At 41.7% G+C, this 17,500-nt stretch overlaps 2 protein-coding genes across 2 annotated transcripts; both read right to left on the reverse strand.

Moving 5' to 3' along the window:
- Positions 1-3,677: 3,677 nt before the first annotated feature.
- Positions 3,678-9,951, reverse strand: LOC116677749 (ankyrin-1). Its single transcript, XM_032508019.1, has 5 exons — positions 8,586-9,951; positions 8,255-8,268; positions 6,889-7,057; positions 4,788-5,010; positions 3,678-4,698 (listed from the first exon to the last, which is right to left on the reverse strand). The coding sequence occupies exons 1-5, from the start codon at positions 9,767-9,769 to the stop codon at positions 3,949-3,951; spliced, it is 2,340 nt and encodes a 779-aa protein (XP_032363910.1). The 5' UTR covers positions 9,770-9,951; the 3' UTR covers positions 3,678-3,948.
- A 4,314-nt stretch (positions 9,952-14,265) lies between these two features.
- Positions 14,266-15,784, reverse strand: LOC116677748 (transcription factor AP-1-like). Its single transcript, XM_032508017.1, has one exon. It carries the CDS (start codon positions 15,402-15,404, stop codon positions 14,421-14,423), a length of 984 nt encoding a protein of 327 aa, XP_032363908.1. The 5' UTR covers positions 15,405-15,784; the 3' UTR covers positions 14,266-14,420.
- Between the last annotated feature and the right edge of the window lie 1,716 nt (positions 15,785-17,500).

Here is a 17,500-nt window from a genome sequence, read left to right on the forward strand (position 1 = left end):
CAGCAGACACAACGAGCGTTTGCATTAGGAGAGAAAAAGGTTAGATCAGTACATACTTCATCTGGATTAAAAACATAATATGTCCACTGTAGCAACATTAATTTAGAAGTTGCAACTCTAGTTTCTAATCCAGAATCCTTACATCTATAATTTATTAGACAAACTGCAACTGCTGATGCCTTATATTAAGTAAATTGTAACAGACATAACGTTTTTAAAATGACACAATATTTTTTACATTACATTTTACATCGCCTTTAGGTTTTGGATTTTATCTGAGATACTTAAGTGTTATCCGTTACTGCTCAATATTTCTTGCATTTGCTTAAAATATGTTTTGTATAATATCTTTATGTGTACTAGGTCATGTTGAAGTGAAAATGTGTCAATCCGTTATAGTGAGAATGTGTTTTCTGATGCAAGAGTCACAACAGAAACCAAGTGGAAAAGTGATGTGGATGGATGCAAAATACCCCAAACGGCAAATGCCCCTACGTGAGGAAACACAAAACTATAAAAAAAAGAAAAGAAATGGGTCTCCAGTGGTTTTGGTTTTGCTGTCAGCCGCTTGCCATGTTGGTCTTTTTTTTCGAGAAACACATCCTGAGGCAGATGTGAATCACTAGCAGTTATCTTCATCAGTTTAAAATCATCCAGCCAACTTAAACCTCTGCCGCTTTGCAGATATGAAATATAGAATAACAGCCTACGTCTTCAAGAGAATATTTTAACAGAACTGCGAGGACACACAGCAACCACTGCAAAATCTCGTTTCAACAACAATTAAAATAGAAAACACAGCATTGAACACCACAACAGACCCGACCAATGGGCCGAGCATAAGGTTAAAGGCTCTCTATTTAACTTAACCCTCTGAGACCTGAGGCCATTTTTACAGTTCATTGTCCGTCTGGATTTATTTTATAAAAAAGCTTGTAAAACATCCACCCTGTTGTCTACAGTCAAGATATGAACATCATTTTTTTCAGGACAAACTGGGTTATTAGAATATTTGGGTTGCAGTGAGGTCACTTGCATGTTAAAATTGGTTGTAGGGCCTTAAAGACAAATAAATAAATAAAACGGAACATGAATCTTCCAGATATGTATTGATATCACAGACAGAGCAGTAAAACCTAAGCCATTTTACTCTCTAAAACACTTCTCATATGTCTTGGGAGTCACACTGTGAAGAAATAATCATTATAACTTATAGAGTTGACAAAATACATACATTTTTTCAAAGAAAGTCAAGACGCTTTTGCCCTCACAACATTTACTTTTGCCAACAATCAACATAATAATGTCATATTTATTGATATTACACCCACAGCAATGCTACACAAGCAATTGTGTGTCTAAAACAGTTCTGCTATTGGCATCCAAACAAGTGGATGACGTTGTCTCCCATATATGGGCATACATCCCATATATGGAATCCTTGACTTCCGTACACAATGGGGAGACGGCGCTAGCGGCACAATTGAGCAAAAACGCGATGAATTATGGACATAAAGTGGATAAATCTTGAATGTAACAGTTTGGATTTAAAGCTCAACGACCCCGGAAAAGGCTGGAAGCTCCAGGCTCGATAGAAAATCACCTGTAGAGGCTAGAGATACCCCGAAGAGACCTCCGGAACCGCTAACTCGTTAGCCGCTAACCTTTTAGCAGCAACCATTGGTAAGTCGCTAGCATGTATGCTTGTTAAATGATTAAACCATGAATCAGAGGTGCTGTTTTTACTCGTGGGCGAGTGTCTAGGTTTCAGAGGGTTTTAACAGAATATTGTTTTATTCTAAACAAGTACAAGGACACATAGTAACCACTGCAAAATCTCGTTTCAACAACAATTAAAATAAAAGTCTAAATTGCTAAAATACCATGATTTAATTGAATGTCAAATTGCAGTATTCATGTTCAAAGTAAGAAATAGCCTATTGCCTGGGAATATACAAAAGATGTTCTCTGAAAGGGAGGGAGGGGACGATTTAAGGGGAAGAGGAACTTTTTAAGACTAATAGATGTAGAACATCAAGGAAAAGATGATGTTTATCAATTTGCGGAGTTAAATTGTGGAACAAACTAAATGAGAACCTAAAGCAACGCCCAAACATATTCCTTTTCAAAAAAATGTACAAAGAAATTAGTTTTAAAAAGTATAAAGAAGCACTGTAGAAAGTTTTGTTTGTGTTTTTCGTTTTGTTTATTTATACATATATGTATGAGGGTATATGTGTGTACATATATGTGTGTATGTATATGTGTAGGTATGTGTATATATATGGATATATTTAGCAACAGAATTATAAATATTGTAAATTGAAGGAATGCAAGAATTAAAGGGGTAGAGTACATAAGTTTTACTTCTTCCTACTCCTTTTCACACATGTGATAGAGGTATGGTAACACAGGAAAGAAGGGTACTTTGTTGTTTTTCTCTCCAATGTTTTTAAGCATTGTTTTATTATTTCTTTTTATTATTTTTTTTAATTTTATTTGTATATACTTTCTCTTGCATGTTCGAAATAAAGATATCAATCAATCAATCAATCAATCAATTAATCAATCAAAAAAAACACAGCATTGAACACCACAACAGACCCGACCAATGGGCCGAGCATAAGGTTAAAGGCTCAGTATTTAACTTCAATTGTCACATTTGCTGAAACTGTCACTATATCCTGACAGGACTACATGAGATAGATAATCTGTGAATAACAATCATATTTCTCTGCCTCCTCCTGGTGCTCCAAGGCATTTCTAATTTTCACTGCGCCCTAACATAAGATTGCGTAAGACAAGCAGACTGGTTGTTTCCTCATGCCATTAGGTGACAGGTGGATACAGATTATCTGTAAATTATCTGTCATATTAACTGTAAACCAACTGTAGCTTTTATGTACTAAGTATCAATGGTTTTCTTTTGATGAAAGTGGCCATCACGTGTCTAGTCTACACATACTGACTCACAAAGAAAACTCTCCTTCCATTGAGCTCTTAACTGGGATTTTATTTGGAAAGAGGGATTTCATCACCGGTATTACATTCAATTTATCGCACCGTTGGGACGAAAAGACAGCCGAGCCAGAAGGTTGTCGCATGTTCAGCTGGGAGGAGGCCTCGGGGAAGACCCAGGACTAGGTGGAGGGATCATATCTCCACCCTGGCCTGGGAACGCCTCGGGATCCCCCAGTCAGAGCTGGTTAATGTGGGTCGGGAAATTCAATTCAATTTTGTTTACAGTATCAATTCATAACCAGCGTTATCTCAAGACCCTTTACAGATAGAGCAGGTCTAGACCACACTCCAGAATTTACAAGGACCCAACAGTTCTAGTGGTTTCCTCCAGAGCAAGCAACAGTGCGACAGTGGCGAGGAAAAACTGCCCTTTAGGCAGAAACCTCGGACAGACCCAGGCTCTTGGTAGGCGGTGTCTGACGACCGGTTGGAGTTAAAATGAATAGTGGCAATAACAGTCACAAAAAATAATAGTTTGTAGTCGTTCTTTGTAGCATAGCAGGGCACTGTGCAGCGTTACAAGGCACCGCAGGACGTAGCAGGGCACCGCAGAGCGTAGCAGGATGTAGGGAAAGGGAAGTTTGGGGCCTCCTGCTGGAGCTGACGCCCCCACGACCCGATACCGGATAAGCGGATGAAGATGGATGGATGGATGGATGGATTTCATTACCACAGATATGCTTCATTACCAAAAATAAAAGCAACCTTTGCAGTCTATTCTAACATCCACACAAGAAAAACAGTATTGCATGATTCAATGCTGTGTTATTTTTTGATTCTATCTCTATGTTTTGCAAAATGCATGTCCTCAAGACCCTTCACAGGATATGACATTTTGAGATAAAAGATGAATGGATAAAAGATAATATCATTAGGCTGACTTTCTATTTTCAGTTCCTGTTATTCGCTCTCTGAACTCCTCTCCCTTTATTTGATAAGAAACATCTTTCTACTGAGTAAATTTGCAATGCTCTGATGTTCTGGTGTGTCTCCACTCTTTGCCACCTGCAGTGGTGTCTTCCCCACATTGTTGGCCGCCTGCAGATTGACCTTCTCCTGCCGCCCCACGTGCCCAGCTTGGCCCCAGTTCACGAGCCTCTTCACTACCTCCTGGTGTCCAACTCGTGCAGCACAGTGCAGAGGAGTGTCTTTGCTGTGATCTGTGCTGTTGATCTTTGCCCCGGCCTCCAGGAGCAGCACCGTCACGCCATCGTGGCCCCTCTCAGCTGCAGCATGAAGTGGCGTTTTCCTCCATGTATTCCTCTCCTCTATCCCTCTGTTGTTGAGTGACTGTAGAAGAGCTGAAACCACGCCAGCATGCCCCCCAGCTGCTGCGTAATGGAGGGGTGTGGAGCCGTCCATGTCTTTAGCCCCTCCCTTTGCCTTGTGGGACAACAGTGAGGTCACAGCATTTAATTTCCCCTCCCCAGCAGCTAGGTGAAGGGCAGTTTTTTTCTCCTTATCAGTGGTGTTTGAGTTGGCTTTGGCCGACAGCAGCAGGTCTACCACACAGCTTTCTCCCTGGGAGGAGGCTGCCCAGTGCAAGGCTGTCCTCCCCAGCTTGTCTTTGACTCTTGGGTCTGCCTTTCCTTGAAGAAGCTGGGTCACTGAGTCTGCATGGCCCTGTTGACTGGCTATGTGCAGAGGGGTCAGCCCATCCTGGGTTAACGCATTTACCTAAAAAAAATGACACAACTCTTAGTCTCCACAAACATAAACACACATCTACAAAATGGACACTTATGATCAATTGGTTTGACAATTACCTGGGCTCCAGCTCGTAGCAACACATCAACAAGTTCTGGCCTATTGCACTGAGCTGCCAGGTGCATAGGGGTTTGGCCTTTAGGTCCAGTTATGTCTGGGTCTAATCCCTTTTTCAGCAACGTCTGCACTATGGGCACACTGCCACCGTGGACAGCCAGGTGCAATGCTGAGGACAGGTCGGATAAAGTAGCATCAAGTTTGGCCTGTTTTGATACCAGCACTCTGAAACGAAAAAAAGAGGTCTCTGTTTAAGGGGGCGCTATGCAGTTTGGGCCATTTGTGCAAAAGTACGACCACATCACACCCATTCTCCACTCACTTCACTGGCTTCCCGTTTCTGCTAGGTTTGAATACAAGGTCTCAATTCTCACCCGCCAGTGCATCAATGGAAATGCCCCCCCGTCACCTGAAAGAACTACTCACTCATCTCACTACAACACGATCCTTCTGCTTAAAAAACTCCAACCGCCTCCTACTCCCCAGAACTCAGCTCAGCACCATGGCTGATCATGCCTTCTGTTCTGCCACTCCTCGGACTTAAAATGCCCCCCCTGACCATCTGAGGGCACCACAAACTATTGAGACCTTTAAAAAAGGACTAAAAACATTTCTTTTTAGCAGAACCTATGAGTTTTAACGTTGCACAATAATGTCGTGACACTATTTATATATATTTTAAATTGATGTTTTTATCTTGCTTTTATGATCTTACCTGTAGCACTTTGAGGTTTGTCTTAAATGTAAAGTGCATTACAAATAGAGTTTTTCTATAGCGCTCCCCCTACAGGATTCTCTATAGAGCCCCCCCACAGCTTTGGAATGGATATTTGGCAGCTCCTCCGTTTACTTGTGTCTGACTCCTCGTTCGCTCAGTTTCCTCTTCTGTTCCTCCGACAATGCTTTCCTGGCTTTGTGCTTCTTTTTTGCTTTTTTTGTGAAAAACTCCATCGCTACCTTGTTAGCCGGTTCCTGAATGGGCGTATGTGTGCAGTGCCGTGACGCAATTCATTGCAGTGCAAGACCTGATATTACACAATTCTTCTTGACGATGAGTCCGGCGACTTGCCGGCCCAAAGATGCAAGGGCGGGTTTTCCACTCAGAGGCGTTAGGGGGGAGCAAGACAACCACCATTCAACTAAAAAAAAAAAAAAAAAAAAAGTCATATAACCATTCCAATGACTCCGAAACTGTTCAGTTAAGGTAAATTAACCTAAAAAAAACCCTGCATAGTTCCCCTTTAAGATATACAAATAGGTAATCTCTATCCACGACGTTCCAATTCCACCAGATGTCACTCTTTTTGGCAGGAAATCCGTTACCTTCCGCTTTCTTATGATGGAATTTTAAACTCCGGTGGATTTCTGAGGACTATGATTAACTGCTCCCCAGATCTCTGCAGGGTAAATCCAGACAGCTAGCTAGACTATCTGTCCAATCAGCCTGTTACACGACTTTTGAACATACACATATTCCACCAGCACAGGTGGCACCGTGGCTCCATCCGGTGCAAAGCACCGCCTAAGACGATTGTGATTGGTTTAAAGAAATGCCAATAAACCAGATATTAACATGTGATTCTCCCATGCCAGGCTGCTGTGTGGACTAGCCAGACCTTCCTCCGCTGAGCTGTGGAGGAAGGTCTGGCAATGTGAGACTGACAAATGGTTAATAAACCGGAGAAGGACTGGCTCAAAATAAATATGGACTCATTAGCAGTAGCAAGTATTACAGTAACAAGAAAGAGCAATAATTGCCATATAGAATATGATGTGGTTGGAAGACGAATGTGGACATGATATTGTGTGTATTGGCTGTTGTAGATATTCTATGTTTTGTTGTAGACATGTTATGGTTTGTTAATTGTTCTCTGTGAAAAATAACAGAATATGAAGCCATAATCTGTGAAATTGAACAATATTGTACACCAGTGTTCCCTAGTGGGTGTTAAAAAACCCTGTGGCAGTCACCAACCTTTGCAGCTAAGAAGGAGACTTATAAAGTCACTGATAATAATCCCTCCTAGCTATAGGATTCCCTGAGTGTGGATGTGTACAGCCATGTCATTTTTTAGCAACATTCAGTCCTTGTTGGAGAGTTACCTGAAGACCTCAGTGTGCCCCAGCTCAGCTGACAGCAGGAGAGGAGTGTACCCCTGCTGGTCTAACATGTCTACTTTGGCTCCGCTGTCTATGAGAGTGGTTACCAGTCCCTCATGGTTCTGTTTAACAGCTGAGAAGAGAGCAGAGCCGAAGGCTTCTTCCCTCTGAGCTCCTCTGGGAATACCTAGAATTTAAACAAGACTTAGGCTGAATCCCATTCCTTCCCCTTACCCCTACCCCTTGGCCCTTACCCCTACCCCTTGGCCCTTGAAACCAAGGGGTAGGGGTAAGGGGTGAAAACATACCCCTATGAATTGGGACACCACTTGGTGACATCACCATACAGTATTGATCACAAACCTCCAAGATGCCGTCTAGGTCTGTTGATTGTGTGGGTTTGGACAACAGTGTTATATATTTTAGTTATTTTAGGTTCACTTTGGTAGTGCAGAGTACTTATCTGTGTAGTACTTAGGTCTGTTTGCAATACAAATGTGTATACACATGCATCATGTGTACATATACATACATATACACCCTGTATACATGGTGTGTGTATATCTGTTTCAGTTATCACCGTTTTGAATGTCATTGATGTTCACAAAAACATTTTGTTGACAAAAATCTGTCTTTATTGGTGATAAATTGAACATAACAGGCAAAAACGTTACATAAATAATGTTACAGAACCATGTCAACTATTAGAACCATAACTAACATGTCGCACACAATAAAGGCACTCATATGTGTAAAACTAAAAAAATACACACAAGACCACAAACAAACTACACACACACTACACTGTTGTAGCTACAGCTGCTCTGATATTCCAGACCAGTCTGGAGCCTTTTGGCCAGTAACCCCCCCCCCACATATCATCAGTGTCCATATCAAAACCAACAACAATATAACAAGTGCATGAACAATGAACAGGAATTAATTAAATATTATTACAATAATAGTAGGCTACCAATGCAATAATGAATGGGTACAACATGAACATATGAATTAGGAAACGTCTGCTCGTTTTCAGCCCCAACCTGGATCAGCTGCTGTGTCCTCCTGTGTCCTCCTGTGTGAGACAGGGCGGTATATGTTAAGCACGTAGCGATGTATCATAGACCGTTAATATATATCTAGCTATACAATCTATGCGATCTATACAGTCCATTCAAGGCAGAAATATGTGGGACTGTTCAACGTTAGCGTTAGCGATTAGCGTTAGCGATTAGCGTTAGCATTGCAAGCTAGCGATTTTTAAAAAGTTTCAGTTAGGAACATGGGTACACATGTACAGGACTGCATAGACCACAAAACAAGACTGTCGTAACTTTTTAATCAATTATTTAAAGCTGAAAGTACTTACATTCATGTGTCTCTCTGGTTGATGCAGCAGCCACACACTGCCTGTGTGTTTTCTAGTGAGGTCGCGTCCACACTAGATCCGTAGGGGTATACAGCCCTTGATCCATGCCCTACCCCTAGCTCGTAATACGTATTGGACCGGCACTAGGTGCCGCGTGAACGCGCAAAAGGTAGGGGAAGGGCCAAGGGGTAGGGGTAAGGGGAAGGAATGGGATTCAGCCTTAGTGTGAGCTTGTATGGTTGCAGCTTCATTTATGTACAATTAACATCTCCAAAAAGAAGTCTAATGCACAGGGTTACTATATTAGCCTGAATATCACAGGTGAAAAGACTCACCAAGCAGCAGATGGAGAATTGATTCTTCATTGAGCTTAATGGCTTCATTTATAACATCCCAGTCCACTTCAGCCCCTGCATTTAAAAGGACAGTGACCGTTTTCTCATTGTTTCTTGAAACTGCGTGAAAAAGAGCTGTTTTTTTACACTTGTTTCTGGCTCCGACAGCGGCCCCGCTCTGCAGCAGCAGCTCAGCCAGCCTCCAGTTGTCTTCCTTGGCTGCCGTGTGAAGAAACATGTCCCGCGTGTGGCTCTCACACTGCTTGGCCTCCTCCTTCACCAGCAGTTTCACAGAATCCAGGTGCTTGTTGTCCGCTGCCAGGTGAATGGGGGTTTTGCCTTGTAGATCCGGAGTGTAGATGGGGGCCCCGGCCTGTACGAGGGCCTTGACTATCTCAGTGTGACCCCTGATGGCTGCTCTGTGAACAGCTGTATGACCCTTATCATCCTGCAGGTCCAGTTTGGCTCCTTTACCGATCAAGAGCTCAGCGATGGACAGGTGACCGTGCTCAGCAGCTACATGTAAAAGAGTCTGATTGGAGGAATTGACCGTGTTAATATCAGTGTGTTCTAACTGCTCCTCCAGCAGTGCTAGCTCCCCGTCTGTAGCCATAACGTGGAAGAGATCTTCTGGTTTACTTTGCACTGGTTTGAGCTCCTCTGACTTTAAAAGTGGCACAGTGCTTCTGTCTTCCATTTCAGAGATAGATTTCTTAGTTGCTTTGGTGGCAAATAAAGAACGAGTCTTCTGAGGGACAATTCTATGTGTAATTTCCTCCATCTCTTCCTGCTCCCTCTCCATCAAGTATCCAATCAGCTGTCTCCTTGTGTCTCGTATACGTTCATTCAACCCACCCAAATAGGTCTTGATTCGCAGATAGAGGTCGGGTTCTGCAAGCATGAGACACGGATGAAAGAACTTCCGACACGCCCTTTCACCTCTGGCCTCCAGGATGTCCAGAACCCTGGAGTTTTGATCTTTGCGAGTCCTGATGGTCGAGACAATGGATCTCTTCGCCGCTGTCATGACCCCCTCAGTGACGAGAAGATCCAGTAGGTCCTCGGTGTGTGAGATCCCGTAAACTAGATCCCTTCTCTTTGCCCGGATTACATCCACAGCATAGGGGTTGATGTAGGTTGATGTTGCTTGAGCATCAAAACCCTCGAGTATATTGAACATTTTAATAAAATCTTTTAGGGAAACTGAAAATTTTCTTCGGTTTTTACGTGCAGCAAGTCATTGTTATGACTCTGGCTGTTTGTGTATGTGTGTGTGTGTTATTGCTTATTGCTAAGTGAAACAACTCTATCCTAGCAACAAAATACTGCCATTCAGATGCGTCCAGCTCAACCTGCTTTTTAGGAGATCATGTGACCAAATAACCTTATTAGTTTTCACTAGCATTTCTGCAGCACAGCAGCTATGATAGCCATCACGTAGGTTATTAAAATGTTTAACTTAAATAATATTTTTCTGAGCGGGATCTCTATAAAATTCTTATTTAAAAATTGAATACAGTTTTTAAGAAACGTGTGTGTGTGTGTGTGTGTGTGTGTGTGTGTGTGTGTGTGTGTGTGTGTGTGTGTGTGTGTGTGTGTGTGTGTTACTAACCATGCGTGGGTGCAGAAATGGGGCACTCCCTGGATAACCCCATTCTGCTTAATATCTGAATCACTCCTGGCCTGTATGTGAAGTCAGTGAGTATCGTGTAGGCTAATTGAAACATAATTTTTCTGTATACGTATATGCCATTTTGCAAACATTTTCTAAGAAGTTAATTATTTGTGTCAGATGTGCCACATGCAGTCTGTGGTGGAGGAAGCATTCAGATCATAATCTGAAATACATAAAGTCAAGTAGCAATACAAACACAACCTCTGCATTCAAAATCGTACTTGGTGAAAACGTATTTTTTATGAGTCAAAATTATGTACAGACTAAATATGCTAGGATTGAATTGTAAAATGTAATTAGTATTACTGATGCAATAACATGTAAGTGTAATTTTAGTATTGTGCTAGTTGAGGTACAGGGGCTTGAATAAGTTTACACACCCATGCTAAAGTTGATTAAAAAGAGGAATAAAAAAACGCTTTTGGAATTTGATTTTAATGCCATAATTCAAAAAAATTAGGAAAATCCAACCTATTAAGGACACCAATTTTCTTTGTGAATGAATAATGTATTGTAAATAAATAAATGTTCTTCCTTAAAATACAGGGGGCATAAGTATACACCCCCCTATGTTAAATTCCCATAGAGGCATGCACATATTTATTTTTGAAGGCCAGTTATTTCATGGATCAGGATACTATGCATCCTGATAAAGTTCCCTTGGCCTTTGGAATTAAAATAACCCCCCCAACCACATCATCACATACCCTTCACCATACATAGAGATAGGCATGGGGAACTTTCCATAAGATCATCTCTCAATGCAAATCAAACCAACCATCAGGCTAACTGAAATAAAACCATGCCTATCTCTATGTATGGTGAAGGGTATGTTACGTTACATTATTCATTTACAAAGAAAATTGATGTCCTTAAAAGGTTGGATTTTTCTAAATTTTTTGAATTGAGGCATTATGATCAATGTCCTAAAGATGTTTTTTTTATTCTTCTTTTTAATCAACTTTACCATGTGTGTGTGTTAACTTATTAACTTATATATACATTAGGCTACTTGAATGTAGTCTTGACGTCATGTTTGCAGTCACAAACTACAGATCTATTGTTGATCTTTTTCTTTGTTACTTTGTTGTTAATTTCTACATACAATAGGGTCGTTTTTGCCATTGTAATATTTCACTGAGTGTCCCTCTTGAATAAATTCTCAGGGCTGATCACTGTATGATGCAGGGATTAGAGTCCAGTCACTTCCCGGAGTACACGCCTCCTCCGCCGTGACGTAGATCTTCCGAGGGCTCCCTCTCCTTATATGGTAGCAAAGGACTCCCCTTCCGGGAATGATGCCATGCTGCCCAAGTTTGAGAAATCGGAGAAATCCGAACAGGTTAAAGCAGATTAATGAACACATTAGAGTCCTCATTATAATAATATATAATAAATAACTATAACGGACTGATTAGAACCCCCAGATATCAAGTTATGAATTGGGTTATAACTAAATTGTATATCCTATAAAAATGGATGTTGAATTAGCCTCATGAGATTTCATTTATTTAGGAGTTTATTATGAAAAAAAACGGTTGAATGAGCTGCATTTATGCGTCAAACCATGAACATCTATAAGGAAACAAATATGTAAAGAGAAAGTAAAAAATCTAAAATAGTATTAGACATATTAGGCTTATTTGTGTAACATTTAGTTTTTACTGTGTATCAAGATATCCTTCAAACCTTCATATTTAATAACCGGTCCTGTTTCTTTGACACTTGAAATATTTTTTTTTTTTTAAAGTTAATTTAATCAACCCTCATGTTGTCCTTGGATCAAATTTGACCCGTTTTCAGTTTTGTTTTTGTTTTTTTTGGCACAAACAAGGGGCAAAATTATCAAAAAAAACCCCACCCACAACACTGAAAAAGTGACAATTTTTGGGCAAAAAACTGATAATAATGTTCAAAAAAAGTGACCGAAACGTTTTTGTTTTTTTCATGGTTGACGGGAAGACAACACAAGGGTCAAAGCCAATGAGGAGGATGAGCCAATACTACAAGCTGCTGTGGCATGAGGACTTTGAACGTTGGACATTTCCTTTCATGTCTCAGGTAAATCAGTCTGTGTCTCCCTCTAGTGTTTCCTTATGAGTATTCATAATAATACAATATGACAGTTTATCCTGCCAGGGTGCCATATCTGACCTATCCCGACACATTCACCTGCTGTAATTATGAAGTCTGATGGATTTATTGTGGAAATTAAGACAAATGGATGTTTAAATGTTGCCAGTCACTCAATAGATTTTTTTTTGGCTGGCATGATGGATGGTGCTAATTTTTTGAACCCTCCTTGTATACAGCCATGATCTATTGTTACTTCATAAATGTATATTTGTATATAAAAAGCTTTGACAAAAAGTCAAAAGGACCTATTGGGATGGATTTACCGACATTATTTGTATTTTTGATATATTGTGTTATAGATACAGATATAGAATTTGCACTATGATACCAATGCACCTTTCTGCATTTTTTCCCACACTGCTCCTTTGAACATGCTATGATCTAACTTTACTGTAAGGACACTAGTGATGTCTTCCTTTTGTATTTTTGTACTATGTCTGTGTGACTAGTTATTGGACACCTTAATTTCCTTCTGGATAAATAAATATCTCTGTCTATCTCTAGCTATATATTAGGCTACTGATGGAAACAAACCATGAACATATGTGTCTCGTGTGAGTAATGTTAATTTTTAATATTCCTTTGTCTAAATTTTTATTACACTACGGTTTGTTCCTTTGAGCTACTTTTTTCAGCATACTCATTGAGATCAGCTTTATCGAGAATACACTCTCCCACCAAACCACAGTGGCACTTTTACCTTTTAATTAGTTATTCCGCAATGTGTTATATGATGTATTCATGTGCAATAGAGGATCTAAGACTTTATCTGAGTTTGTTTCGACATGCTGGGGCTTACTTAATTCACAACAGGACAGGAAGTGTGTTGAATAAATGCATGGTGCAATAGCACGGAGGATGGCTTGTGATTTTTCCTGTTATCATGCGTTGAATCAGTGACACCTTCGATTTCAACCTGTTGTATCTCTGTAACAGCGCTGTAGTTACATGTTCTCCTATTAGTGCCATATAGTGTTAACACTGAGAATAATGGGAGGTTTTGTGTAATAATAATATGTATACTCGGTCTGCATGTGCTGAGACATAAAGTGGAGATCTCAGCCCACAGTCAGGATTGGCCTCCATCAGTAGCCTAGGAAGTGATCCTGGTCTGTGAGCTGAAACAATCACTTAGCCTGGATCAATGCTAGCACTAATGGAATTAACCTTGAGGTACTGGGAACTAGCAGCTCTTGCAACATGTTGCAACATGTTTTATTGTTTGAGCTCCTGATGCGGCACACCCACTTCTTTTTTCCTGTCACACACTTGAAAAAAAACACAGAGACAATATGGCTTCATTTGATCTGGTTTATTTTCTTAAATATTGTTCTGAAGTGCTCAGAAAACAAAACATAAAAAAAATGATACAGTATTCTTATTACAAATGGTAAACATAAGTACTCCAAGTTGATCTTATATACATATAACAATGAGTGAAACCCCATTAAAACAACTTTAGAAAAAAACAAGTAAATCTTGAAGCTTTTCTAACTGAATTTCTTACAATAAAGAAACAAAAAGTACATTGTACTGTAACTCAGAAGTCAGGCAGCTTTTGTTACAACTTTTCAGCCATTTAGAGTTTGAGGCCAACACGCCCATATAGTTCGAGGCCATTATGGCTACAGCAAGAACAGTCTCTATTGCAGGTTCTTAAATCCTCTAATACTGAATGTCTCCTTTAGATGGTCATGATAAGGTCCATGCATTGCTGGATGTAAATCAAGAAAACTTCAGTCCTGTCCAGTTCTGTTAAAAACAGCACGAAACAGAAACAGAAAGGTATCCTGCTTGCATGCCCTCTCTGGTTCATGGCTGCTGTCACTTTCCCGAGCCCCTCTCTGGGACTCTCGTGGCACTCAGGAACTTTAGCGCGGCCCCCAGGTCCTGCCAGTGTCGCGCCACATCATCCCAAATCCCGTCACGATTTCAGGAGATACAGCCACTTACTATCACAGGACTCGTGGTTTCTCGTTCAACTACAGTCTTTCGCCTCTGCGCCGCCGCTGACACCACCTCAGAAGGTCTGGAGCTGCTGCGTTAACATGAGCTGGCACCCGCTGTTGACGTGGTTCATCACCTTCTGTTTCAGCTGGGCCACCTGCTCGCGCAACATGTTGGCAGTGGACGCGAGCTCAGAGTTCTGGGACTTGAGATTCTTCACTTTATCCTCCAGCCTCGAGATGCGCTCCAGCTTCCTCTTCCGGCACTTGGAGGCAGCGATGCGGTTCCTCATCCGCTTTCTCTCGGCCTTGATGCGCTCCTGGTTCTCCATGTCGATTGGGGAGAGAGGAGGCGTGTCCCCCGGCATCTCAGGCACGGTTTGGGGCTCCTCTTTGAGCGCATTGAGCCGGTGGAGCTGGCCAGAGGATGTCTGCCCGTAGATGGGAAGCTGCGGCGGGGCAGCAGGGAAGGACATAGTCGGGGCTGAGGTGGTGTAATTCGGTGCCGAGACGGTGCTGATGGCCGGGTTAAAAGTGTTCAAGTCCTCATACACCGGCGAATCGGAGCGCATGGCTGCGTTGTTGTTGTAAACGGTGGCACCGGCAACGGATGAGACAGGCGGCAGGGAAGTGTTGACACTGGTCTGAGGAGCCGAGGTGACACTCACATTAGTTGTGCCCGGCATGTGCTGGTGGTGGAGCTCAGCCAGGGCTCGTACAAACCCCTCAGCGAAGCCCTCCTGCTCGTCCGTGACATTCTTGGGGCACATGAACTGAGTCGGGGTCGGCGTGGTGGTGATGAGTCCGTTGCTGGACTGAATGATGAGCCGCTCCAGCTCCGGGGAAGCCAGCTTCAGCAAGCCCACATCGGGAGAGGTGAGGATGTCGCTGGCTTTGGCGCGGAGGTGAGGTTTCAGAGTGCCCGTCGGATCGCTCAGGTTCAGTGTCATGTTGTGTTTCAGCACTTTGGGGTTGCTGTATCCGTAGCCGGCGTTGTCTTGCTGGGAGAAAGCGTTGAGTGAGTCGTCATAGAAAGTAGTTTCCATCTTGGTATACATGGAAGAGAAACCAAAGTAGCTAAAAAAAAGTCTTCTATAAAACTACTTTTCGGTCCCCCCCCCCTTTCTCTTCTTCCTGGTTTATCACTTGACTGAAAAACACTGGTTTCCAAACGTCCTATTTCCGTAAAAACCTCCTTTGAGTGCGCTCGTTCTTGACAGGAATCAGGAGTTACTTCTTTCAGCCAGTGATGGTCGACTCGACTGTGCGCTGTGTGCTAATAGCTCGCAAAGCTTTCGCTAAAGTATCCAGACCTGTATTGAGTCTGTGAGCGGAATGAGCCGAGTGTCTCTAACTTTTCTTGTCCGGCACCGACACCGTCTGTGACTCTCCCTCTGCCCGGCTGTGTGTATACTCTGAGCCCGCTGCAGGCAAACCTTATCTGCTGCCGCTGCCTCTCTAAAAATAGCCATGATGTCATAACAGGGCTCTCCCATTGGCCGATGGGCGTGTCGCGGGGCGTGGACCCAGTCCTCCGATAAGGCGCGTTGCCATGACCACCACCACCCAGAAGATTCTTAATCTCGCGGTGGATTGTGGGATGACGTAATGCTGTAAGGAGAGCGTAGGCGCGGTGCATTGTGGGCTGACGTATTGTTTTTGAATATTTGGTTACCCGCTTTACTGTCAGTGGTGGCGGGACAACCAGTGTTGCTGCGGTCTTCTTTACTCTCTCCAATTATTTGTGGTGAAACTGTTCTACTATAACCTACATCTGTTTTTTTTTCATCTGACTTTTATTTTGTACACTTGTTCTGTTTAGTTAAACTTTTTGGACACATATAAATCTTTAATCTAACATTAGAATCCCTTAAAAGTAGCCTCCATTTGAACAAAATCTAAGAGCTTATGAATTTCAAAAATACATTTAGACCATAAAATCTATTTTTATTCTACTCTTCTCTCTTACTGCATCTGAAAAATGATATTTGACCTTATAACACTAACATTAAAGGAAAAAAACACTATTCTTCCATTCAAGTTCATAATTGTTTATTCAAAACAGCTAGTTGTCATATAGTAAAAGAGAAAAATCTTACAAAATTGTATTCTTATTTTGTTATCCAAGTTTATCTGACTTCAACACTACTACAGTAAAGGAACAGGCTCGTCTATTCTATTCTGCATATAAAGTTCATTCACTTTCAACCAGCTTCAAGCCATGTATGACATAATACATTTTAAATTACCTCCACAATATTTTGTGCTTCTTTATTATATTCTCCATTCTATTATATTATACAGTAGCCTATTTTATTCTATTCTTTGCCAAATAGCTACACAACAGCTGGATTGGAGCTCTAATTTCTGAGGGAACTGGAGAAAGTTGTTCCAAAAACTTGGAAAAGTAAATGTAAACATAAAATTCTATATTTTTCCGTGTATGTGTGCACTCGTAGTGGAAAGTCTTCTTGTTCTGACATTCATTTTGCCTCTCAGTGTGGGACATCATGGTGGTCTCTGGTTGGTGGTCCCTCTATAAATTGTCCTACATAGCCCACAAACATACATAATAGCTTTGATTAGTGGGAGTTTAATTTTACACCTGGGCAGGATTATATAAACACAGACGTATTTACTTATTTAAGAAATGCATTAAAGGTCTGTTATTTACCTGAAGTGTAGAGCCAAGTCCATCGTATTGAGTCATGTACTTTAGTACCTACCGGTCTTTCCCGCCTGCAGTCATTAGAGGACAGATTTAATGGGACCTTTTTGCTTCTACCACAGCATAGACCACACGTCTGAAAAGCTACATTTAAGACCTTTTTATTTCTGCTGCAACGACAACGTGTTAAAGATAGATTTACCGACGCCTGTTGGTCCTCATAAAGACCAAGTACATTTCCTATTATCCATGTCAGGGTGTGTAATTAGTGTAGTGCAGTCCATTGTCCCCTGGCCCCTGGTCAGAAATCACAGCTGGTTTAATGGCAGGAGGTTAACTGGTGTGTCTTACGTGTTCCCCTCTAGTCCTCCACACTCCCACTGTCTGGGTCATTTTCTGCCCTGCCAGCTTTACCGCCCACTATCTCCAGCACACCACGGCTAAATATGTCCCCCTTGTGTGACAAGTAAATCAGTCCCCTGGCGC

The sequence above is a fragment of the Etheostoma spectabile genome, unplaced genomic scaffold, assembly GCF_008692095.1.
Source record: "Etheostoma spectabile isolate EspeVRDwgs_2016 unplaced genomic scaffold, UIUC_Espe_1.0 scaffold00005707, whole genome shotgun sequence".
In the NCBI taxonomy this organism is placed as follows: domain Eukaryota; kingdom Metazoa; phylum Chordata; class Actinopteri; order Perciformes; family Percidae; genus Etheostoma; species Etheostoma spectabile.